The 20,426-nt window shown below is 39.0% G+C and overlaps 1 protein-coding gene across 1 annotated transcript in view; it reads left to right on the top strand.

Moving 5' to 3' along the window:
- Positions 1–20,426, top strand: part of A1CF (APOBEC1 complementation factor) — a 74,902-nt gene that overhangs the window by 10,749 nt on the left and 43,727 nt on the right. The window contains exon 2 of the mRNA XM_035008387.1: positions 14,122–14,265. Within this exon, the coding sequence (XP_034864278.1) occupies positions 14,167–14,265 (99 nt within the window). The 5' untranslated portion in view covers positions 14,122–14,166. The remainder of the gene's footprint in view (positions 1–14,121; positions 14,266–20,426) is intronic.

Raw genomic sequence — 20,426 nt, 5'->3', positions numbered from 1 at the left:
AACATTTATTCATTAGGAATGATGAAAATGTAAACAATTATTAGAGAAAATATGGAATCATTCCCCCTTTTGTCCTATCATCTAGTGTCTACCTTTCTTTCATAGGCTTTTTTTTCTCTTTAATACAATGTTCTTTACATGATATCTATCCCGTCTCTTTAGCAGATGGGATAAATTCAATTACTGTTCATTGTTTTGTTTTGACATTTAACACGTATAGACTTGAGCTTCATTCAGCAGTTCTCAACTCAGCTGTCAATCAGTACCACTTTGGAGGCTTACAACTAACCATTTCCAGGCCCCTCTCCCAGACCAGGTGAATCTGAATCCCTCTAGGGTGGGGAGGATGCTGCCCCAGTGCAAGTGATTATTATGTAAAGCCAGGCAGGGAGTCTGCTCTTTCTCCATAGCTCCTGCATCTCTTATCTGCTGTCAGCTCGTGTTGACAAAAGCTATTCTTAAATGATTTTATTTTTAGTGCCAGTTTGGAGTATGCTGTATAGTGGTACCATATTTTAAGGATAGGGCCCTGCTTAGCAAGTTATGGCAAGTCACGATTAAGGAATTCATTCAAACTGGACACATCCTCTGAGCAGAAGATTACAGTAAAGTTGTTTTTTGGAGCATGATAAGGGGTGCCTGGGTGGCTCAGTCGGTTAAGCGTCTGCCTTTGGATCAGGTCATGATCCCTGGGTCCAGGGATCAAGCCCTGCTTGTGGCGGGTGGGGTCCCCGCTCAGCAGGGAGTCTGCTTGTCCTTCTGCCCCTCCCACCCACATATCCCCACTCGTGCTCATGCACGTGTTCCCTCTAATAAATAAAATCTTTTTAAAAAATTCAGGAGGGGGAGATTTAACAGAGTGAATATGACTTGCTAAAATCCAGGAATGCTTGCAGTTAAATCTGAAAGTTCTATTTTGACAAAGCATGTGTAGGTTAATGATTTCTCATCTGCGTTTCCTTGCGTAATTTACAGTTTCAAGCTAAATCCCAGGGATTTAATGGCTTCTTGTTGATAATTTAAAGGGCATTTTAAGCAAATAAATGTGAAATGTCTTTTGAAGCAGATCAAATGTTCCTACTCTATTCTATCTACTTCAGAATATGCTAAAAAGTGGGAGGTATTCCCATTGGAACACAAATTATGCAGTTTTAAATACAGTTTTTAAATGAAAATATATGGTTCTATTTGAAATTAACTTCCCCTCAAACAAAACAAAATGGATGTCTAGGTGTCAGGACTGTTTTGCAAGAATGATGATCTGTGCACCAGATGGACATGCTTAACTCTCCCAAGAGTTTGGGTAACTTTTTCTTTTCAAATGAGATTGTATCTGATTCCTGATTTTGAATTAGTACTTAAGAAAATAAAAAGAAGAAAAAAATTAGAAGGACACACCTCTCACTCCTTGCATGTTTGTAATGCTGAGATTTAGTCCAGGCGAGTGTGTGTATGTAGATAAGTATGTATATACATATCTGCCCAGACAAGGACACACACAAAAATTACAATACAGTCATTTGTCTATTATACGTCTGCTTATTCCTTTTTTCTGATAACTTTAAGTCAGTAGTTCCAATGGAATTTTTTCTGGTATAGTTTTATTTTCTCCATAGATATTTTTACAACAGTGCAATTTCCCTAGTGCCTTAGGTTTTGCTATTTTAAGTTACTCTATCTAGGACTTCAAATGACTCCAAATAAGATGGTATATAGATTTTTTTTTTTTAAGATTTTATTTATTTATTTGACAGAGAGACAGCGAGAGAGGGAACACAAGAAGGGGGAGTGGGAGAGGGAGAAGCAGGCTTCCTGAGGAGCAGGAAGCCCGATGCGGGGCTCGATCCCAGGACCCTGGGATCATGACCTGAGCCGAAGGCAGACGCTTAACGACTGAGCCACCCAGGCGCCCCTAAGATGGTGTATAGATTTAAACATCAACAAACAGTCATAAAAGTATCACCTGGCCCAAAGTTTCTTGACAAAATTACATCTATCAGCATTGCTCCTCTACAGCTGTTAACACCTTGTCTTAAAGGTAGGCTATACCTTTCAGGTGGAATCAGCAACCTCGTTAGTCAGGGCTGTCACCAAGGGAGGAGAGAGAACAAAGTCAAGGATTAAAGAGAGTAAGAGATGGGCGCCTGGGTGGCTCAGTTGGTTAAGCGACTGCCTTTGGCTCAGGTCATGATCCTGGAGTCCCTGGATCGAGTCCCGCATCGGGCTCCCTGCTCAGCAGGGAGTCTGCTTCTCCCTCTGACCCTCCCCCCTCTCATGTGCTCTCTCTCTCTCATTCTCTCTCTCAAATAAATTTAAAAATCTTAAAAAAAAAAAAAAGAATTTAATAAATAAATAGAGTAAGAGATAGGAAAAGAGGAACTCTATGGACATTTGAAGGTGGAGGCAGAGGGACAGAGAGAAGACCCCACCCCCAAAGTTGTTGTGTTTGGTGCCTACTGGAAGTCCTGTGTGGGTTAGCCATCAATGCCCCACATCAGGTGTCTGGCCCATAGGGGCGCCCTCCTCTCTGGCTATCTACAATCCAGAAGAGCTAAAAGTCAAGGAGAAAAAAGAACCAATGCTTTAAACTTAAGAATAGAAATTAACATGGAATCCAAGTCACATCCTGCCAATGATACATCACCTGGTCTTCTCTGAAGGCTCCACATTCTGCCAAGGAGCATGAGGAATGAGGTTTCAGGGGGGTATGACCAAGTGCAGAGCAGAGAGCTGGCAATGACCATGTATCCATTTTGGACCATGTCCAAGGGGTCAGGTCCTGAATGTGTCCAGGTGAACCATCACACAGTCTACCCTCAGCACTACTCAGATGATAATAGCTCATTTTCTTTCCAGCAAAGAGGCTAAGTTACCATAGTGCTTTAGATGACCAAAACCATTTGTCCCTATGGAAGAAGACACAAACTCACAGTAACCACCTCATCGGTTTCCTTGTGGTATCATGGGGTTCCTCACAGAAACTCTTTAAGAGAAGCTGGATAGATATGATAATCTCCCTATTCCTTCTGCACCATTCACCTATTTTTGAATATAGTAATGAGGAGCACAGACTCTGGCCCGAGTACCTGGGTTCAAATTATGGGTCTGCCACTTGTTACCTGGGTGACCTTGGACAGACACATTAACCAACCTCCTTCACTTTATTTATTACCTGCATCATATGAATGATAATACCTACCCCATTAAGTTTTTATGAGGATTAAATGAATTTGGTTTAAAGTTTCTGGAATATAGCATATAATAAGTGTTTAGGAAAGGTTAGCTCTGTTTATTATTTGATATCTTTTCAAATTTTGCTATGTAATAGGCAAAGCCAAGGTATCTTGGTTTTTTGTTTTAACTTAAATTTTCTGATCTGATGACTATATTTAAATAAGTTTACAAACTTTTTTTTTTCTGTGAATTGACTGCTTGTGCCCTTTGCTTATTTGTCCACTGATGTGGGCAAATCATTATTCAATCAATTTTCATTATTGATCTAAAAGTACTCTTTGTATATTACAGATACTGATTCTTAGTCTATTATATAAAAATAGCAATCGTTTTCTTCCTGTCAGTGGCTTCCTTTTAACTTTTATTGTACCATTACAGATATTTATAATTTTTTTTAAGATTTATTTGAGAGAGCATGCGCGTGATGGGGAGGAGGAGCAGAGGGAGAAGGAGAGAGGGAGAATCCGAGGCAGACTCCCTGCTGAGCACAGAGCCTGAGACCTGGCTCCATGGGGGCTGGATCTCATGACCCTGAGATCATGACCTGAGCTGAAACCAAGAGTCAGATGCTTAGCTGACTGTGCCACCCAGGTGCCCCAAATCTGTTAGTCTTTTCATTTGTGGTGGTTGATATGCCTGGTTAGAAAGCCCTTCTGCATCACAAGATTATTTAAAAAACCATTTTTTAATTAAAAAAAAAAAAACAGTTCCCCCATCTTTTCTTCCAGTAGTTATACAGTGTTTTTAAAGATTTTTTCATTAATCCACTTACAATTTTGGTATATGCTGTGACATGGTAGGCCAGCTTTTTTCTCAAAGTGTCTGTGATCTATCCTTTGAAATAACACCTATCGGCAAACCCCAACACAAACAAAAGTATAGGTCTAGACTTTTTTTCTTTCCATTAATCTATTTGTCTATTCCTACGTCTGTTTTAATTTTAACTTTTAATGAGTCCAGTTCCCAGGAATGTTATACACTCAGTACATGCTGTGGTATTTCCTGAATGTTTTTCCTGCCAGGTGAACTTTAGACCCAATATGTCAAATTTAAAAATAATTTTATTGAGATTTAAACTGGTTTGCCTTAGATTAATATGGGAAGAACAGATACTTTTCAATAATAACACTTCCATGTATCCAGGCCTTATATCCTTCAGTATAATTTTATCATTTTCTTTGTAGAGTTTGGATACTTCACATTACGTTTATTCTTACGAGTTTTGTTCATATTGTTCAGATCTTCTCGTTTCATTTGCCATTTCTGTTTCAATGACAAACTTGTTTTTACTGTTCTTGTAGTATTCCTTTATTCTAATTGTTCTGCACAGTTGATTTGTCTTTAATGAGAATGAATGATTGCTGTACTTCCCTATTAAGTTTATTTGCTGTGTGTTTCTAATGTTCTTCATCAATTTAAAGATGTTTTATTCTATTACTAACTTAACAAGGTTTTTTTTCCCTAAACCAATAGTGGGTGTTGAATTTTATTAAGTGCCAGTTTTAATTTACTGGGATGATTGTGTTTTTTCTTCCTTGTCACTGAAATGAATTAATAGAATCCCTAAAATTGAATAATCTTTGTATTTTGGTGATAAATGCATTGTGTTTATTGTATATTAGTATTTTGATGCTTTGCTGTAGTTTATATCTCAACTTATATGTGATATTGGGGTCTATAGTTTTCTATTTTGTGATATATTTGTCTGGCTTTGTATCAGAGATATGAAATTGACAGATTTAGTATAAGTTCTCCATTATTTTGTATGCTTCAAAAGCTTTATATAATGAAATAATTATTTGTTTCTTAAATGATTTGTAAAACTTGCCCAATAAAACCATCCAGACCTTGTGTTATTTAGGAAGAAGACAGTGAGTTCTTTCATTACAAGTGTGTGGTTCTTAGCTTATTCAAATTTTTATTTCACCCTCGAGTTTTCTAGGTAACTGATCATTGCCTCCGTATTTGTCAATATATTGATAAAAGTATCAAGAGTCAAGAGTATCTCATCTGTGGTTATACCCATTTTTCCCACCTGTTTTTTAAAATAGATTTCTCCTTTTTACTTTGTCAAGATGGCCAGAGGTGCTAACTTACCAGTCTTTCAATCAGCTCTCACATTTATCAAGTCTACAGATTTTTCTGTCTTACTGATTTACTTTTGATTCCTTCTGATTTCGTTACATCTACTTTGTTCTGTTCTTCCTGGCCTCTTTAGCTGGACCTTTGTCGTAATTTTCAGTATTTTTTTCTAATTAATGATCAACAGTTTCCCCAGAATAGAATCTTGGCCACATCTTAGTCTTTGATGACTTATTCTCATTGACAATTCATTAGCATCACTTAGCTTACTTTTTATATTATTAGAGTAAGGGCTATATATTATATAAAGCTAAAAATAGTCAAAGGAGAATGGCAAACTGATTTGTTTACCTAGTTAGACTTTTATAATGCCTTACAAATATGAAAATTAACAAAAGTGAAATCAGACTACACTGCTGTTTTTAACCTTTTTTTTTACTTGATTCTATTCACAAATATCTATCTGAATTATATATTCTACTAGAACAGTTGTTTTATTAGATGCACTGTACCACCACTTATTCAAATATTTCTTAATCACTGATATTTAGATTGTGTCTAATTTTCATTACAATGCTAATGTGCTCTATCACACACACACACACACACACACTGAAGACTTAGGGATATTTCCTACTGAGAAGTGACAACAAAGACAAGAAACAACCAGATCAGTTATGGAAGCAACATGAAAGAAGTCAATATAACACTTTCAAAACTGCATTTCTCTTTCCCTCAGACAGTTTCTAGAAAGGAGAATAGCTTTGCAGAAGAACCCAGATGATGCTAAGATGAGGCAACCAAAGCAGCAGACAAGGAACAAGAAGGAAATATTTAATGAGCATCTTCTGAATGCCCAGGACTTTATTAGGTGCTCTCATATCCATTATCTGATTTATTTGGTTCTTTTGCTAAAAGACCAAAAAACAAACCAACAATACCCTTCAAGTTTAGGTATCAGTGCTCCTGTTCTTAGAATAAGAACCAGGGTCTTAGAAAAGTTAAAATCATGAGGTGCCTGGGTGGCTCAGTTGGTTAAGCGGCTGCCTTTGGCTCAGGTCATGATCTCGGGGTCCTGGGATCGGGTCCTGCATCGGGCTCTCCGCTCAGCGGGGAGTCTGCTTCTCCCTCTGTCTCTGCCCCTCCCCACCCCGCTAGTGCTCTCTCTCTCAAATAAATAAAATCTTAAAAAAAAAAAAAAAAAAGAAAAATTAAAATCATGGTGGCCGGATGGAAATTTCAACGTAAGCTTGTCTTTCTCTGAAGACATGTCAGCCTAGTATAGAAGGGGGATTTTTTCAATAATTTCAAGTTACTATATCTACTATGAAAAACTATCATTTTTCTTTATTTTAAGCCTTGTCTAGGCCCAAATTGCCCAGGCCCAAATTAATGTATGATTCATTACTAATGCCTTAATAACAGAGAAGGAATTCTGGTTAACTTAATTTTTTGGCTGATAATATACTGATTTTTTTAAAGATTTTATTTATTTATTTGAGAGAGAGAGAGAAAGCAGGGTCCCAGGACACTGAGATCATGACCTGAGCTGAAGACAGCCACTTCACCGACTGAGCCGCCCAGATGCCCCAATATATTGATTTTTAAAAATAAGATGCCACATATTGGGACTTGGTGGGATGTTTTTATGGCCACATTCTGGAATTTTATGTACGCATATTCTCTGTTAATTTTGCCATGGTTCATGATACCTGGCCAACTAAAGAGCTATCACATGAATTCACTTCCAAAGTAAACTTAAGACCGATTGTAAACATTTCCAGGGAGAACATTAGAGCTAGTTTCTATTTCTTTATCAAGTAATGCACAGTAATATTTACTTAGCATCAGTAGGCAAATGCATAAACTTTGGTCATCAATCCTTCACAGGCCATGTCGATACAATTGGAACTCCTTCTGTGTAAAATTCCCAGGAGATATTAAATGCTTGGAACTCGTGATAAAACCAGTTATACAATTCGCATGCTGTGTGAGAGTTATTATGCAACATGGGCGCACAAACACTGGGGAAGCCCGGATTGGGTCTGGAGAGGTCCCAGTGGCCCGTGAAGCCATCACCCACTTTGCTCGCACAGACCCCAATGCCTCCCACTCGGTTATGGAGGAACGTCTCTCCTCTGCTTACCAAGTCAGAAACAGTCTTTCCGTCCACTCCATGCCCTTATTCCTCCCGTTTAGAAAAAGTCCATAAAATACATACAAAAACTTTAACATTAACAAAACTCTATTTCCTGACTAAATCGTCTAGCACAGTGCCTGGCACATAGTAGATATTCCTTTAATACTTGTGGACCTTTTTGTTAAAGTTGAGGATAATTACTTCATTGCATTTTTATTTTAAGATTTTTTTTTTATTTGAGAGAGAGATAGCAAGAGAGAGCATGATGGGGGGGGGGGGGAGAGGGAGAGGCAGGGTCCCTGCTGATCAGGGAGCCCGATGTGGGACTTGACCCCAGGACCCTGGGACCATGACCTGAGCAGAAGACAGACGCGTCACCGACTGAGCCCCCCAGGCACCCACGTTGCATTTTTAAACCGAGAAAGCTGCTAACTTGAATCTCTGTCTTTAACCTTCCTCTCCATCCTGCCCCTCTTACCTTTGTCTGTCTTGCCCAATTTACTATTTTAAAAATTTTCCCACTTTCTCTGTTGCCAACAGCCACCAACTGATGCTCCGCTAGGGCGTTCGTCTTCCAACACTGTCTAACTTCGGGCAAATCTAGATAACAAATAGCACTTACAATGCCCTCATAGTTTTCCTTCCACAAATTGCGAGCCCAATTTATAGGTAAAATTTTTCCATATGCTTTTCTGCTTTATAGCCTGGGGTTATAAAGAATGGGCGGCATACAGTATCCCCCTCACAGCTCTAGAAGCAGAAAAGTCAGCTTTTGCTCGCCTACCTGCTTCTCTCTCTTGCCTCCTTCTTATCTTTGTCTCCCTGCCACCTTCCCTGAGCCAGGACCCGCTGGTACCTGAAGCCACCAGGGTCAAGGGTCAGGAACAGCAGCTCTGACCTTGCCTAACAGTGAACTCTGGAAATTTCTACTGAAAAGTGTCAACCAAGGTGAGATGTTCATTCCAATCCACCTGTGACTTTCAGGAAGGCAGAAATCTTGAACCCTCAATAACTTCTAGGCTCTTCTTTTCTGGATCAAGTAGGCTCCAGTGTTGCAAATTTAAAACCAGAAAGGCATTGAAAAGAAGAAAAGTGAATTCAAATGTCAACTCTATTTTTCAATCACTTTGTACTCTAACTTTTACTCTTCTTGTCTCTCTCCCAAAGACAAGAACGTATTTGTAAATGCAGTGAAACCACTGACATCCATTTCTCACAGAATGCAAATTCACTCCAGGACAGAACTTTCTGGAAGTGAATGGAACAAGAAGAAAAATAAATAGTAGGAGATTAGATGCAGATTCAATTGACTTCAGATCAAGTGTAAGTTACTGTCCTTTATAAAATGCTAGTCTAAGGCCTTTCGTTTGTTCTCCAAGTTATTTATTGAGCACTTAGCATAATGCCAGGCTAAGCCTTCTGGGCAAAGAAAGAGGAGTCCAGCACAGTCCCCACACTCAGGGAGCTCACAGTGTAGCGAGAAAGACAGCCGTGCAAGCAGATAATTACAACATCATGTGCAACAGTACCAGCCTGTACGAGCTCACTTGAGAGCATGAAGGTGGTGGCACCCGATGTGAGCCAGAGAGGGTATCGAAGGAAGGCTCCCAGAGCAGGCATTTCCATCCAATTTAGAAGGATAACAGGGCCAACACAGTGAAGGTTAGATGTGGGAAGGGAAGGGGGAGGAATGATATTCCAAGCAGAGAGCCGACAAGTGTAAGACAGCATGGTAGCCCCAGTGGCAGGGAAGGGAATGAGATGGCTGGAAGAGAATCTAGTCCTGGAGGGACGATGTCTAGTCCTGGAGGGACGATGGGTCGTGCTAAACATGTGAGACTTTACCTTCCCAGAAACTGATTTTGAAATTTTACCCCTTGGAATTAGAGATTAATTATAATAAGAAGTAAAATAATCTAATAGGTAACCCTCATTGGGCAGTTATCAAATGCCAGGAACGGCTTTAAGTATTTTCAATCTCTTCATGTTTAATCCTTAAAACAATCCTGTGAAGTAGGAACTATTATTATCCTCATGCTTTATACGTAAGGAAATGGAGACTCAGAGTTTCCGCTAGAATGACTGGAGGCAGAGGAACAGAAGAGGGGAACATCTTTATACAGCAGGTTTGCTGATGAGCATCCCTTTGAACCAAGTATCCCTTTGCTCAGAAAACACACGAAGGACCAGGACACATCAATGGCAGAGGAGAGAAATTTGGCAGACCTAGAAGAGTCCTCCACTTTTCTGGATTGTGAGCCCCTCCCTCACCCTGTTTTCAGACGGAATACAAGGAGGAGGGAGAAGGGAAGGGACCTGTGCAGGGTCCTGCCTCTTCCAGAAGTGGCGGTGGGAGGGGAGAGTGGGGGAGGGTTGAAAGCTCTTTCAACACATTTATTCACATAATACAACAACCCTGAGAGAAATACTACTGCTTCCTGAGTTGAGGATGCAAGGATGCCAAGAGGTTAAGGAACCTTCTGGGCACACAGTCAGAGGCAGAACGAGGATTTGAATCCAAATATCTACATCCCTATTCAGGCTTCCTCTTACTTGACGTGATAGGACGTGCCCATCTCATCACTCATTTATTCTCAACATCCTTTCTTTACTTGGCTTTCCATCCACCTCCTCCTCCTGATTCTCCTCCTGCCTTTCTGGCTGTTCCAGCTCATTCTCCTTTATGGGTTCCTCCTTATCTCCCTGACTTCCAAGAGTTGGAGTGCCCCAGAGATCAGTCCTTGGACCTACTTTCTACACGCAGCTCATAGATGATCTCACCCAATTTCACAGCTTCAATATCATCTCTAGGCAGAGAGCTTCCCAGAGGCCCAGATCGTATCTCCTGCCTGGAACTCTCTCAGGAAATTTCAGCTCGTGGATCCAACTGTCCACTCAGCCTCTCCATGTGGCTATCTACTGGGCATCTCAAAATCAGCACGCCAACAGCAGAGCTCCTGCTCTTCCCCAAATTTGCTCTTCCCCAACTCAGCTAATAGCAGTTCTATTCTTCTAGTTGCCCAGGCCAGAAAACTGGATGTCATCCTTGACTCCTCATTTTTTTCCCTCATGATGCATCCAGTACATCCAGTACAGATATCCATTCTTCACCACCCCTGGCCCACCACTGCTCCCTCTTGCCCAGAAGGTGCAATGGTTTCTGACTGGTCTCCCTCCTTCACCCCGTGAGCTGTCTGCGGACCAGAGTGAGGTCAGAGGTGAGTGAAGCCCTGCCTCGAATGCAACATGTAGGAGCATCAAAAAACTCAGGAATCAAAACAAGTGGTGTTTTCATGCCATATTTTTTCAAATCAGAATCCATGACAAAAATATCCTAATGAACAAAATCACAAACTCTTTCATGAAAACAGGACGAGAGTGTTGGCATCACTCCCCTCCATCCCGGCCCTGCCCCAACTCTCTTCAGTGTTAGAGGGATCCCGTTAAACATCTTGTTGATCCTCTGGCCTCCCATATCAGAGCAAAAACCAAAATCCTCACCGTGACCTGCAAGATCCTTTATGGCCTGGGCCACCATTATCTCTCTGATAACTCCCACTTCTGACCTCGATCCCTCAACCCGATCCCTTCCACACAGGCCTGCTCCCTCTTCCATCAGGAAGCTCCCACCTCAGGGCCCTCATGCTTGCCGGCTCTTTGCCCAGAATGGTCTCCTCCAGACACATCCCTTACGTCACCAGGTCTCCTCACAAATCCACCCATTGGGATCACACCATCTAACATTTCACTCCCTCCTCCCACCCACACACTTCATATTCCTTATCTCTATTTTTTCTCCTCAGAAACTATCCTTAGGACCTGCATATTTCACTTGTTTATGGTTCTCTCTCACCCACTAGAAAACTCTGTGAAATTTTTGGGGGAGAGGGATTTGTTTTGTTCTCTGCTATTTTCCTAGTGTCAAAAATTCTTGAATGACAGTAGGTACTCAGTACATTTTTTAATGACTAAGTAATACTTACTGAGAAGTATACTCATATACTTACAACTCCTGAGTGTTCTCCTTTGGCGTCAATGTTCCTAATGCCTACTTTGTATCAGTTTTGAATCCTACTGCCTCCATAAATTACACTGGGAACTACTCTTCCAAAACGCAGTGGTCTGGGATCTGAACAATTATGGGATATTAAATTAGAAAATGTATTGCACAATCTTTCTTCCAAACTGAACAAATTTAAGAGAAATGTGACTTGCTTAAAAAAAATATTTATCTGGGATCCAAGTTCATCCCTCAGATTAGATCAGTGTTGGGAGAGGAGATTGCTTCTGAGAAATAAACATTGAAGATGAGGTGTCTCTTATAGCAAATTCTGAATTTTATTTCTATGCCCTGATTTCTACGGACTTGACGCTATATCAAGATGTTATAGAGATTTTCTCAACGATGTCCGAGTGAGTTTCTGTGATCAAAAGACCTTTCTGACGTAAAAGTGTCTTCAGTTACCTTTACTAATCATTAACCAAAACTGAAGGTAGGCCTTGCAAATAAAACTTGTCATTTCACCATGAACTGTTATGTTTTGATGGAAAAGATGAAGCTCAGCAAAGAGCAAATCTACAACTTGGCCAAAAAACAATAGACTTTGCCTTCAAACATCTGGAAGACACACAATGACCAACATGACTAACCTCACCAGACTCCAGTCCACTGGTGGCCTCCCTGCTTTTGCGGGTTAAATCCAGTACAGGGGCGAGGCAGGGGGGCGGTTGAGAATGTCCTGTTGAAAAGACAATTTTAGCAACATTTGGGGAAAGTGCAAGAGTTACATGTTGTCCTAAAGGCTAGTTTCTTTGGAAATCTTCCAAATGTCTTTTGTAGTTTTATTTTTTAAGAGGATTTATACTGTTTCATAGAGATTTCTAGAACTGTAGTCAGCAGCCAGTTAGCCTAATAAGCTGAATACAGGTTTCCTTTCACCCCTACCCTGTAGCATCCATAGAAAGAGGATTTACACTATAAAGTTTTCAGTAAAACTCCGTGTCCTAACCTGGATGCTACATGTGTATCAAATCACCAATATCTGAAAAATAGTTTCAAATTTGTCTTAGCCAAGATATAAAGTTAGGATTAGAAAAAAATAGAAAGAAAGAAAGAGAAAATCACTGCCTCTTGCCAAGGACAGCAACAGAAACCGATAACTTAATAGATGTCCCTTAAAACGGGTTGGGAGGGGTGAAGCTGATATGCACACAGCTCTGACTTAATACTACTTGAAAGAATGAGTAAAGACGGAATTGGCCGGGGTTAGAAACAGGCAAGAATTACTAGAACTATCAAGGGCAGGAATGGCCATGCTTACATGTGAGGCATGAAGTTATTCTGTCCCTATAACAACTGATGAATAGTCTCTCTGAAATCTCCTTTTTCTCTTGTTCTCTATATTTTATTGGAAGTCTTACTTTCTAGACAATGCTAGACGCTGCTTGTCTATGAGTTTGTCTATTAGTTATTACCTTAATAGAATACGTTGAATCTTTTATTGACACGACCACCTCTGCTTTACTTTTCACCCAATTTTTTATGCGTTTCCTATACTAGTAATGGCCCATTTATCTGAAACTTTAAATGACCACCAAAAGTAGTGTAGGAAAGCTCAATGCACAGCAAAGTCTTAAAAGGGTCTATGTTGAAAGCATTCAATCTGCATGTGATTCAAATCACTGTGTAACACCGTTCTTCAGTCTTGGTTGGCAGAGCCCAGTGGGCAGGGTGAAAGCCCAGCACAGAACCTTCCTGAGCCCTGACACTAAACAAGCAGGTCAGTGCATGGGAGCTTGCCGAGCTCTGTGCAAGGGAGCTTGCCGAGCCCCCATGCCACCGCGGCCTGGACCATTCAGGACGACCACACCTTTGCCCTGTGAACCTCTAACTAGGAGCAATTATCACATTTGCAATGGGGTTCAAATTATGTCCCCAAATAAAAAGCACAGATGATAAAATGCTGAAACTGCATCTTCATATCTACATAAGCATGGAGATGTGTAAACTTTTAGAATTTCTACATTTTTTTGCAAAGGCCTTCCTGTCCTCTCCTGAGTGGTCTAAGGGATAGATGATCCAGGTCCACTTTAAAAAAAAAAATTGTTGTTTTTTTAAAACCCACATGACACCTTTATTACACAGACTAGTTTGCATGATGACTCCTATATAGCTAACACAAGCACACCCTATTCTAGAAATTTCTCTTTGGAGATTAAGTAGATAAGTATTTTAGGTAACACATTGAGTAGACAGATAAAGCTCAATCTCTCAGGATCTTAATACTCTATCCTAGTTGGTTTGGAACCACGTTCTCTTCCCACATCTGCAAGGACCATTCTGCATATTTTTAATTGACATGAGCTAATTTGTTTTGAGCATTTGGTGACATTCTAAAATAATTGGATTGAGATTTACTGATCTGTGTTCTAATTGGAGAAGGGGTATTATTCATTTGTGACTTCTAAATTCCAACTAAAATGGAACCTTTTTCAAAAAAACTCTTTTTTAATGAGGACATTTCACCAGCCGTGTTTGTGTGTGGCTGTTCGTTGCTCTAACCTTAATGACTTATTTATAGAGAATGTTTCCTAAAGATGCCCTTCATGAGAAGGACAAGTTTGGCAACAGTAATTTACTTAATTTATCTTAAATTTGGTTTCAGTGAGCAACCCTAATTAACCTGATTTTTTGCTGATAATCACTCTCAATGGAATCAAATCACAAATCCGGGGATGGATTGAGCGGCACCCAGAAGGAAGCAGCTCTCCGAGCACTGGTCCAGCGCACAGGATATAGCTTGGTCCAGGTAGGAACTTCTTGTGACATCTGCTGAGATCCAGCACTGAATTCACTGAATGGTGGGAATATTCGTGGTCCTAAGATGCAAAATGTGAAAGGTCAGCTGTGTAACTCTTGATGAATGTTCTTCCCCGGGGGGGGGGGGGGGGGGGGGGCAGGGTACGGGGATGGGGGAGAAGTCACATCATTTCAGTGTTGTAGGTGACCCTGCAGAGGATGTTCTTTCTACCTGGGGTTATCAGCTTCACCTTACTGGTCATTTGAAAGCAGAATCCTCGTTCACGGTCATAGAGACTATCGTAGCTTTAAAAAAACCACTTTGGTACATGAAAAGGCAATTGGAATTTACTACCCAAAGCTTTCTATGAAGTAGAACCATGCTAGTGTTTCAAGAATCAGCAGAGAACAAACTGTCCCTGAACTAGCCTTAGTTTCCAGAGAGATTTTCTACTTCAGATGCAGGAAGATTTCTGGATGTGGGATCCCAGGACTGACCCTTTGGTCACCATAGCTATTCCATGATGTTTTCTCATAATACCTACCCAGCCAAGTTTAGGATCTGTACTAATTTCTCTCCATGTTCAGCATTTTTAAAAAGGAAAAAGAAAAAGTCCTAAAACTGACTATTCATAGTTGTTGGTTAAGAATTATCTATATATTATTGCTGTTTGTATGAAAGCCTCCTTTAGAGAGGTTAGGACACATAGAAAAGAAAGCTAGTACTAGGCATATTAATGATCTTACTTGAAGAAATAATGCTGCCCTTTTTACAGTAAGACAAAGTATTTTAATTCCCAGCTGTAGTTTTTCACCCACATACTTTTCAAACTTAACCAAACCCATATGCTATTACAAATACAAATTTCATCTGGATAACAATAAAACATATAGCATCCTTTTATTACATATTCCTTTGTCAGATTGTTACAAAGGGTACTACATTTAGTTATGTTAGAAATGTTACCAAAAATACTTAAACTTTTTTTCTTTTAACCTTCTTTGTATCTGAAACACTCATGCAAACAGTGGTAGTAGAAAGCACTTAAACCCTTTTGAAAAGCAATTTATTAATATTTATACATAAGGATGTTTGCCTTCTGGAAATAAATCTCTAATGGTCCAAAATATAATGATAGGAATACATATAAACCTGTCTAGCATGGCATTATTTTTAATACCTCAATATCACAAACCTAAGTGTATAAAAGAAAATTATTAAGTAAACTATGAATATCTAATCATTACATTCAACAAGCAGAACTTTATGAGAATTAACCACAAAACAATGTAAATTATTCAATTTTTTTCAAAACACTAGTTCTTCCTTTCCCCCCAAATGAAATTCAGGGCAAGTCTGATGGCTTTTTGGTAACTTTTAGGTAATAAAAAAATCTTCCACTAAATAATAATATGTCTAGTGCACTGTAATAAAAACTTCAAAGTTATAGCTATTTTCTTTCCCAAGTATGTCAGTTAGATGGTGATTTCTATGTTCTTTTATGCTTTCAGAAGCATAATTTCCCATGCCAGTCTGCTAATTATGCGTTCTGACTCAGAGCTGAGGCAGAAGGAAGGGATCAAAGCAAAAGAGAGGGGGCAGAGTGTGCTTGACCCAGTATGTCAGCACTGGGCTCTCTGGGCTCAGCAGGTAGGCAGGATCATCAGAGACGTCCTTAATTCCATTGTTAGGCGTCTCTCACCTGGCTTCGCTCTCCTCTGGCACCACTCTCCTGGGCCTCTAACTCCTTCTGCAGAGCTCTTTTGGACACTCTAAGCAGCCCTCCTGGGGAAGAGGGAAGATAACCCCTGATTCCTCCATGTGGCCAAACTCTAGTCCCCCGAAAGTACTCACACATTCTCTGACCAGTAAAACCTGGAGGGACGGTTGCCACAAAGCAACCACCTCTCCTTCTCACCAACATCAAAGCAGGAGAACCCACTGCTCTCACCATTAGGTATTTCAGGAATGAGTTAGACCCACCAGCCTAGTGTGTTCCCAAACACAGAGGATGCATATCAAGCTCTCTGAGTGGTTTCCTTATTTCCCCTGCCTCAGATAAATTGAGATGCACCTCACAATTCCTTTCACTTGGGGGAGATTAGAATCCACAACTCACCAGCAGTGGTCTCCAAATATCTCTGAATGGACTCCCAAACCCCCTCTCAGACTCCCTTACTGCTTTCCTAAACTCAGGGATGGGGAGCGGGAAGGAGGTGTTCTGTCAAGAACGTAAAACAATTATAGCAGCTTCTTGCTACCTCCTCATCCTGCTTGGTGGTCCAGTGACTTGATTTCATATCCAAGCCAGAGGCCAAAAAGAGTTCCATCCATCTTAAAATCCTGTTGCAAATTAAATAGCATTCGATCATTAAGTAATAATTTTTAAAATTCTGCAGGACAGAAAATTGTAACATATTATTACAGCTATGTAAAAAGTTTACAGATAGAATATTTTTCAAAGACTCAAATAGTGATGGAGATAATTTTACAAACCTAATGCTAGGATTTAAGAACATTTGCAGTATAAAGGAAGAGAAATCAATAGGGCTGTTTTACTTTTATAATTAAAAATCTTTCCCAATAAAATAACTAAAAATATATGGCCTATCAGCTTATTACTTTGAACTTACATATTCAATTACATGCAGAAAATGTCAATAATGAAACCTCAAGTTAATAGCAACTAAATAATAGTAAACATTTAGTGGGCACTTCCATTCTAGCTGCTTTATATAAGTACATTCATTTAATCCTTACAACAACACTATGATCATCTCCAGTTTCCAGATAAGAAAAACAAGGCACAAGAAGGTTAGGTACCTTGCCCATGATTTATAAGCTATAATTCCACTGCTATTGGTCAGAATTTCTGGCAAGATTTACAGAACTAAGAGCTGTTATAATATTATCTTTATGACTGCAATTTTAGAGATTAGCATGATAGGGCATGCAAAACTATTTTGTTGAGCCTAAACTTTGTAACATGATTCACTTTGAGTAGTACTATTTATTTGTTAGCAGAACAACTAATTGGGTCAGAAATTCTTCCATAATGTAAAACCTAGAATTCTAAAACCCAGCTATCCAGATCTAAAGCCTCTAATTAAGGTCTAAATACATAGATGACTTGGTTCAATCATTTTGAATGAATTGGAAAATCCCTCCTGATTTTGGCTGCAAAGTATAGGAAGTCACCCAAGACTTCAAATGGGAGACCTGTGGTTTAATACACTCCTTGCCACATACAAGTGGTATGACCTTCAGCATGTCCTTAACCACTCTTGGTCTTAATTTCCAGAATACTGGCTAGGTCCTGCTCCCACTCTGCTAGTCATGATGTTGCAATCCTGGGATCTGCACAATCTAGTCACTGGTCAGCAGCCCAGATTAACTGGCTGGAAAAGGAGAACAGCATGTTGGAGGCACAGCCTCAGCACTTTGAGACTTAGGGGAGACTCTTCAGTCTTCTCCACACTTCAGCCTTCAAAAAGAGGGCAACATCGGGTTTCCTTTTTTAAAAATCTCTGTACCAAAAATTAAGATAAAGAAACAGCTTAATACAATTCTGGGAGCATACCCATAAAAAGACCATTTAAAATTTGATGGTATTTGCTAAATTAGGTTTTGAAGGATTTCTTTTGTTGGATCTTTGCAGCCTCCGAGGTTGAACGTTGAATACTTGCAAAAGGAGAACTCAAAAACCAGAGGGTGACTAATTTGTGCTCTGTTATCACTAGCAGGACAAATACAGCTGTCAAAAATAGAATTTTGCAGGTTACTTAATAACGTGAGCCAGTCTTTTATATCCCAACTGATGCAACACTTTGTGCCTGTGAGCCTTTGAATTATTGTAAAAAAAAGAGATCACAAAGTACATCTTTCGATATTGATACCTGGAAATTTCATCAAAATACCTTGGAGAATAAAGGAAAGTTAATGCCATACCCTGCATTTAGTAGACATTCAATAAATATTGATAAAAATTTATTGAATTTCAACTTCACACTTGCGTTAACACCACATAGAAATATTTTGGAAGGAAGTATGCTGCAATGTTGTTACTTTGTCAACAGTCTTTGCCTCCAGACAATGGAATTATGTGTGGTGCTTCTCCCCTTTTTTCATTCTTAACTGAACTTGCCAGATTTCCTAAAACAAGTATATTTTTGAGAGTCAAAGAAAAAAAAATCAGATCCTGCTGACCCTTTCTTCAAGAATTCTTTAATGATGTGAGTCATAAACTCTGACCTATGATGATCCTTCCATCTGGAATTTTCTCCTTAATGCCAGAAAAATACATTTTCATAGATGAGCATTTTCAGCCAACTTCCCACCCAATGTGTGATTAGTTTACATCAATTTTAATTCTAGTAAAATTAAAACTAAAAATATATTTAATAAAGATCACCCTCGAGTAGTCCAAATATTTTTAAAAGTAGACTACTTTATCATATATTTTAAAATACTTATATTTATGTATTTTTCATACTTAAATATTATTTTTAAATAATTCAAAATATGGTGTGTATTAGCACTGTTGTCCAATTACCCTGAATCTATTTTCTAAAAATCATTAGGACACAAATTTTTATAAATTATGACAGTCCCAATGCTTTCTTAATCCAGTGGTTGTCTTTAGTATGCATAAAGGATTTTTTGTTTTTGTGTTTTGTTTCCTTAGTCCCTCTTATTGAACACAGTGTGTTATGGAAGGCCTTGGGATTATAGAAGTAGAAGATGTAGCATCTGCCTTAAAATGCATATAAAGTAGTTGTGATGAAAGTGAGTTTATCCAAAATTAAAAATGGTAACATAAGACCCATTGAGTGAGCAATACAGCTGTGGGTGCCTCCTTTCTGTATGGAGCTATCAAATGGACCATACCCTGACCTAATGAGTGGGGACAAATATTCAGATATAAGGATGTTCATCATCCTGGAATTTATAATGTCAAAAAATAGATCTACCCTAAATGTCCAATAAAATATTACTGGTCACAAAAAAATATGGTCACCCTTCCATTTCCCAATTATATAGTCATGTAGAATTAGGATTTCAAAGAAAGACATGGAGAGACATCCAAACATGGTTGTTGACCTAAAAATGAGAGTGCAAAGCTATATATAGCTTCCAAATAATATTCTGAGAAATTCTTTACACACAGTAAAAATACTGGAAAATAATAAAATGTGATCTCTGTTTAGAGTAAGTTTTTCTTACTCTACATAAAGAGAGCTTGATGCTCTTTTCTTCCAAAATTTCTATAATGAGTATGGACTATTTTTATGATAAGGGGAAAAAAAAAAATCTCATGAAGTGGAAAAATGTTTAAGCAGCATTCAGTCAGCGTCAACAAATTGGGACATTTTCATGGAGAAAACCTCATTATTAAAGGTTTTCTTTAATAATATTTATATTATATATTATTTATATTTATTTATATTATATTTATATATTATATTATATATTATATTATAAATATTTATATTATAATAATAATAACCATTATTAAATGTACAGGATAGGTCCCTGGGTTCATTAGGCTGGTCTTTCAAATCTTTGTAATGTTTGAAATTTGCTTAATATTGATATCGTCCAACCCTTTAATTTTGCAGTCAGAAAACAAGCCCCAGAATTCTACAGTTCAGTAGAGACATGAGCCAGAGGTCAACCAAATGAGCCGAGACTCAACTTTGTCTACCGCCTGTTTTTGTTGTGATTTTAGATTTTAGATTTTTAAGTTGTCGTCTTTTAACAAGCCAAAAATATCAACCACCTGGCCCTTCCCAGAAAAAGTTTGCTGACCTCAACTCTAATGCTTACTCTGGTACTTTGTGTGAGAAGCGAATCCACAGTTTTTAAAGAAAATTCCCCATAGCATAAATGAGTGTTTAAACTTCCTTAAGAGAAGCGGGCATACCCTCTTTGTCTTACCCACCCCAGCCAGCTCCCGCCTGAGCCTTATTCACTCATTCATTCATTGACTCCACAAAGAGGGCCAGGTTTCCTGCCTTCATGAAGGTTATTCAAGGGGAGGCAGAAAATAATCAAGTAAAGAAACCAAAAAATTGCAGATCGTGGTAAGTGCCATGAGTATCATAAACTGGGTGGTGTGACAGAGCATAACAGGGGACCCTCTTCAAGCAAGAGGATACTGCAGCTGGAAC

This window comes from Mirounga leonina, unplaced genomic scaffold (genome assembly GCF_011800145.1).
Source record: "Mirounga leonina isolate KUSES-001 unplaced genomic scaffold, KU_Mleo_1.0 Mir_152, whole genome shotgun sequence".
Lineage (NCBI taxonomy): Eukaryota > Metazoa > Chordata > Mammalia > Carnivora > Phocidae > Mirounga > Mirounga leonina.
This window is presented reverse-complemented; position numbering and strand designations above follow the sequence as displayed.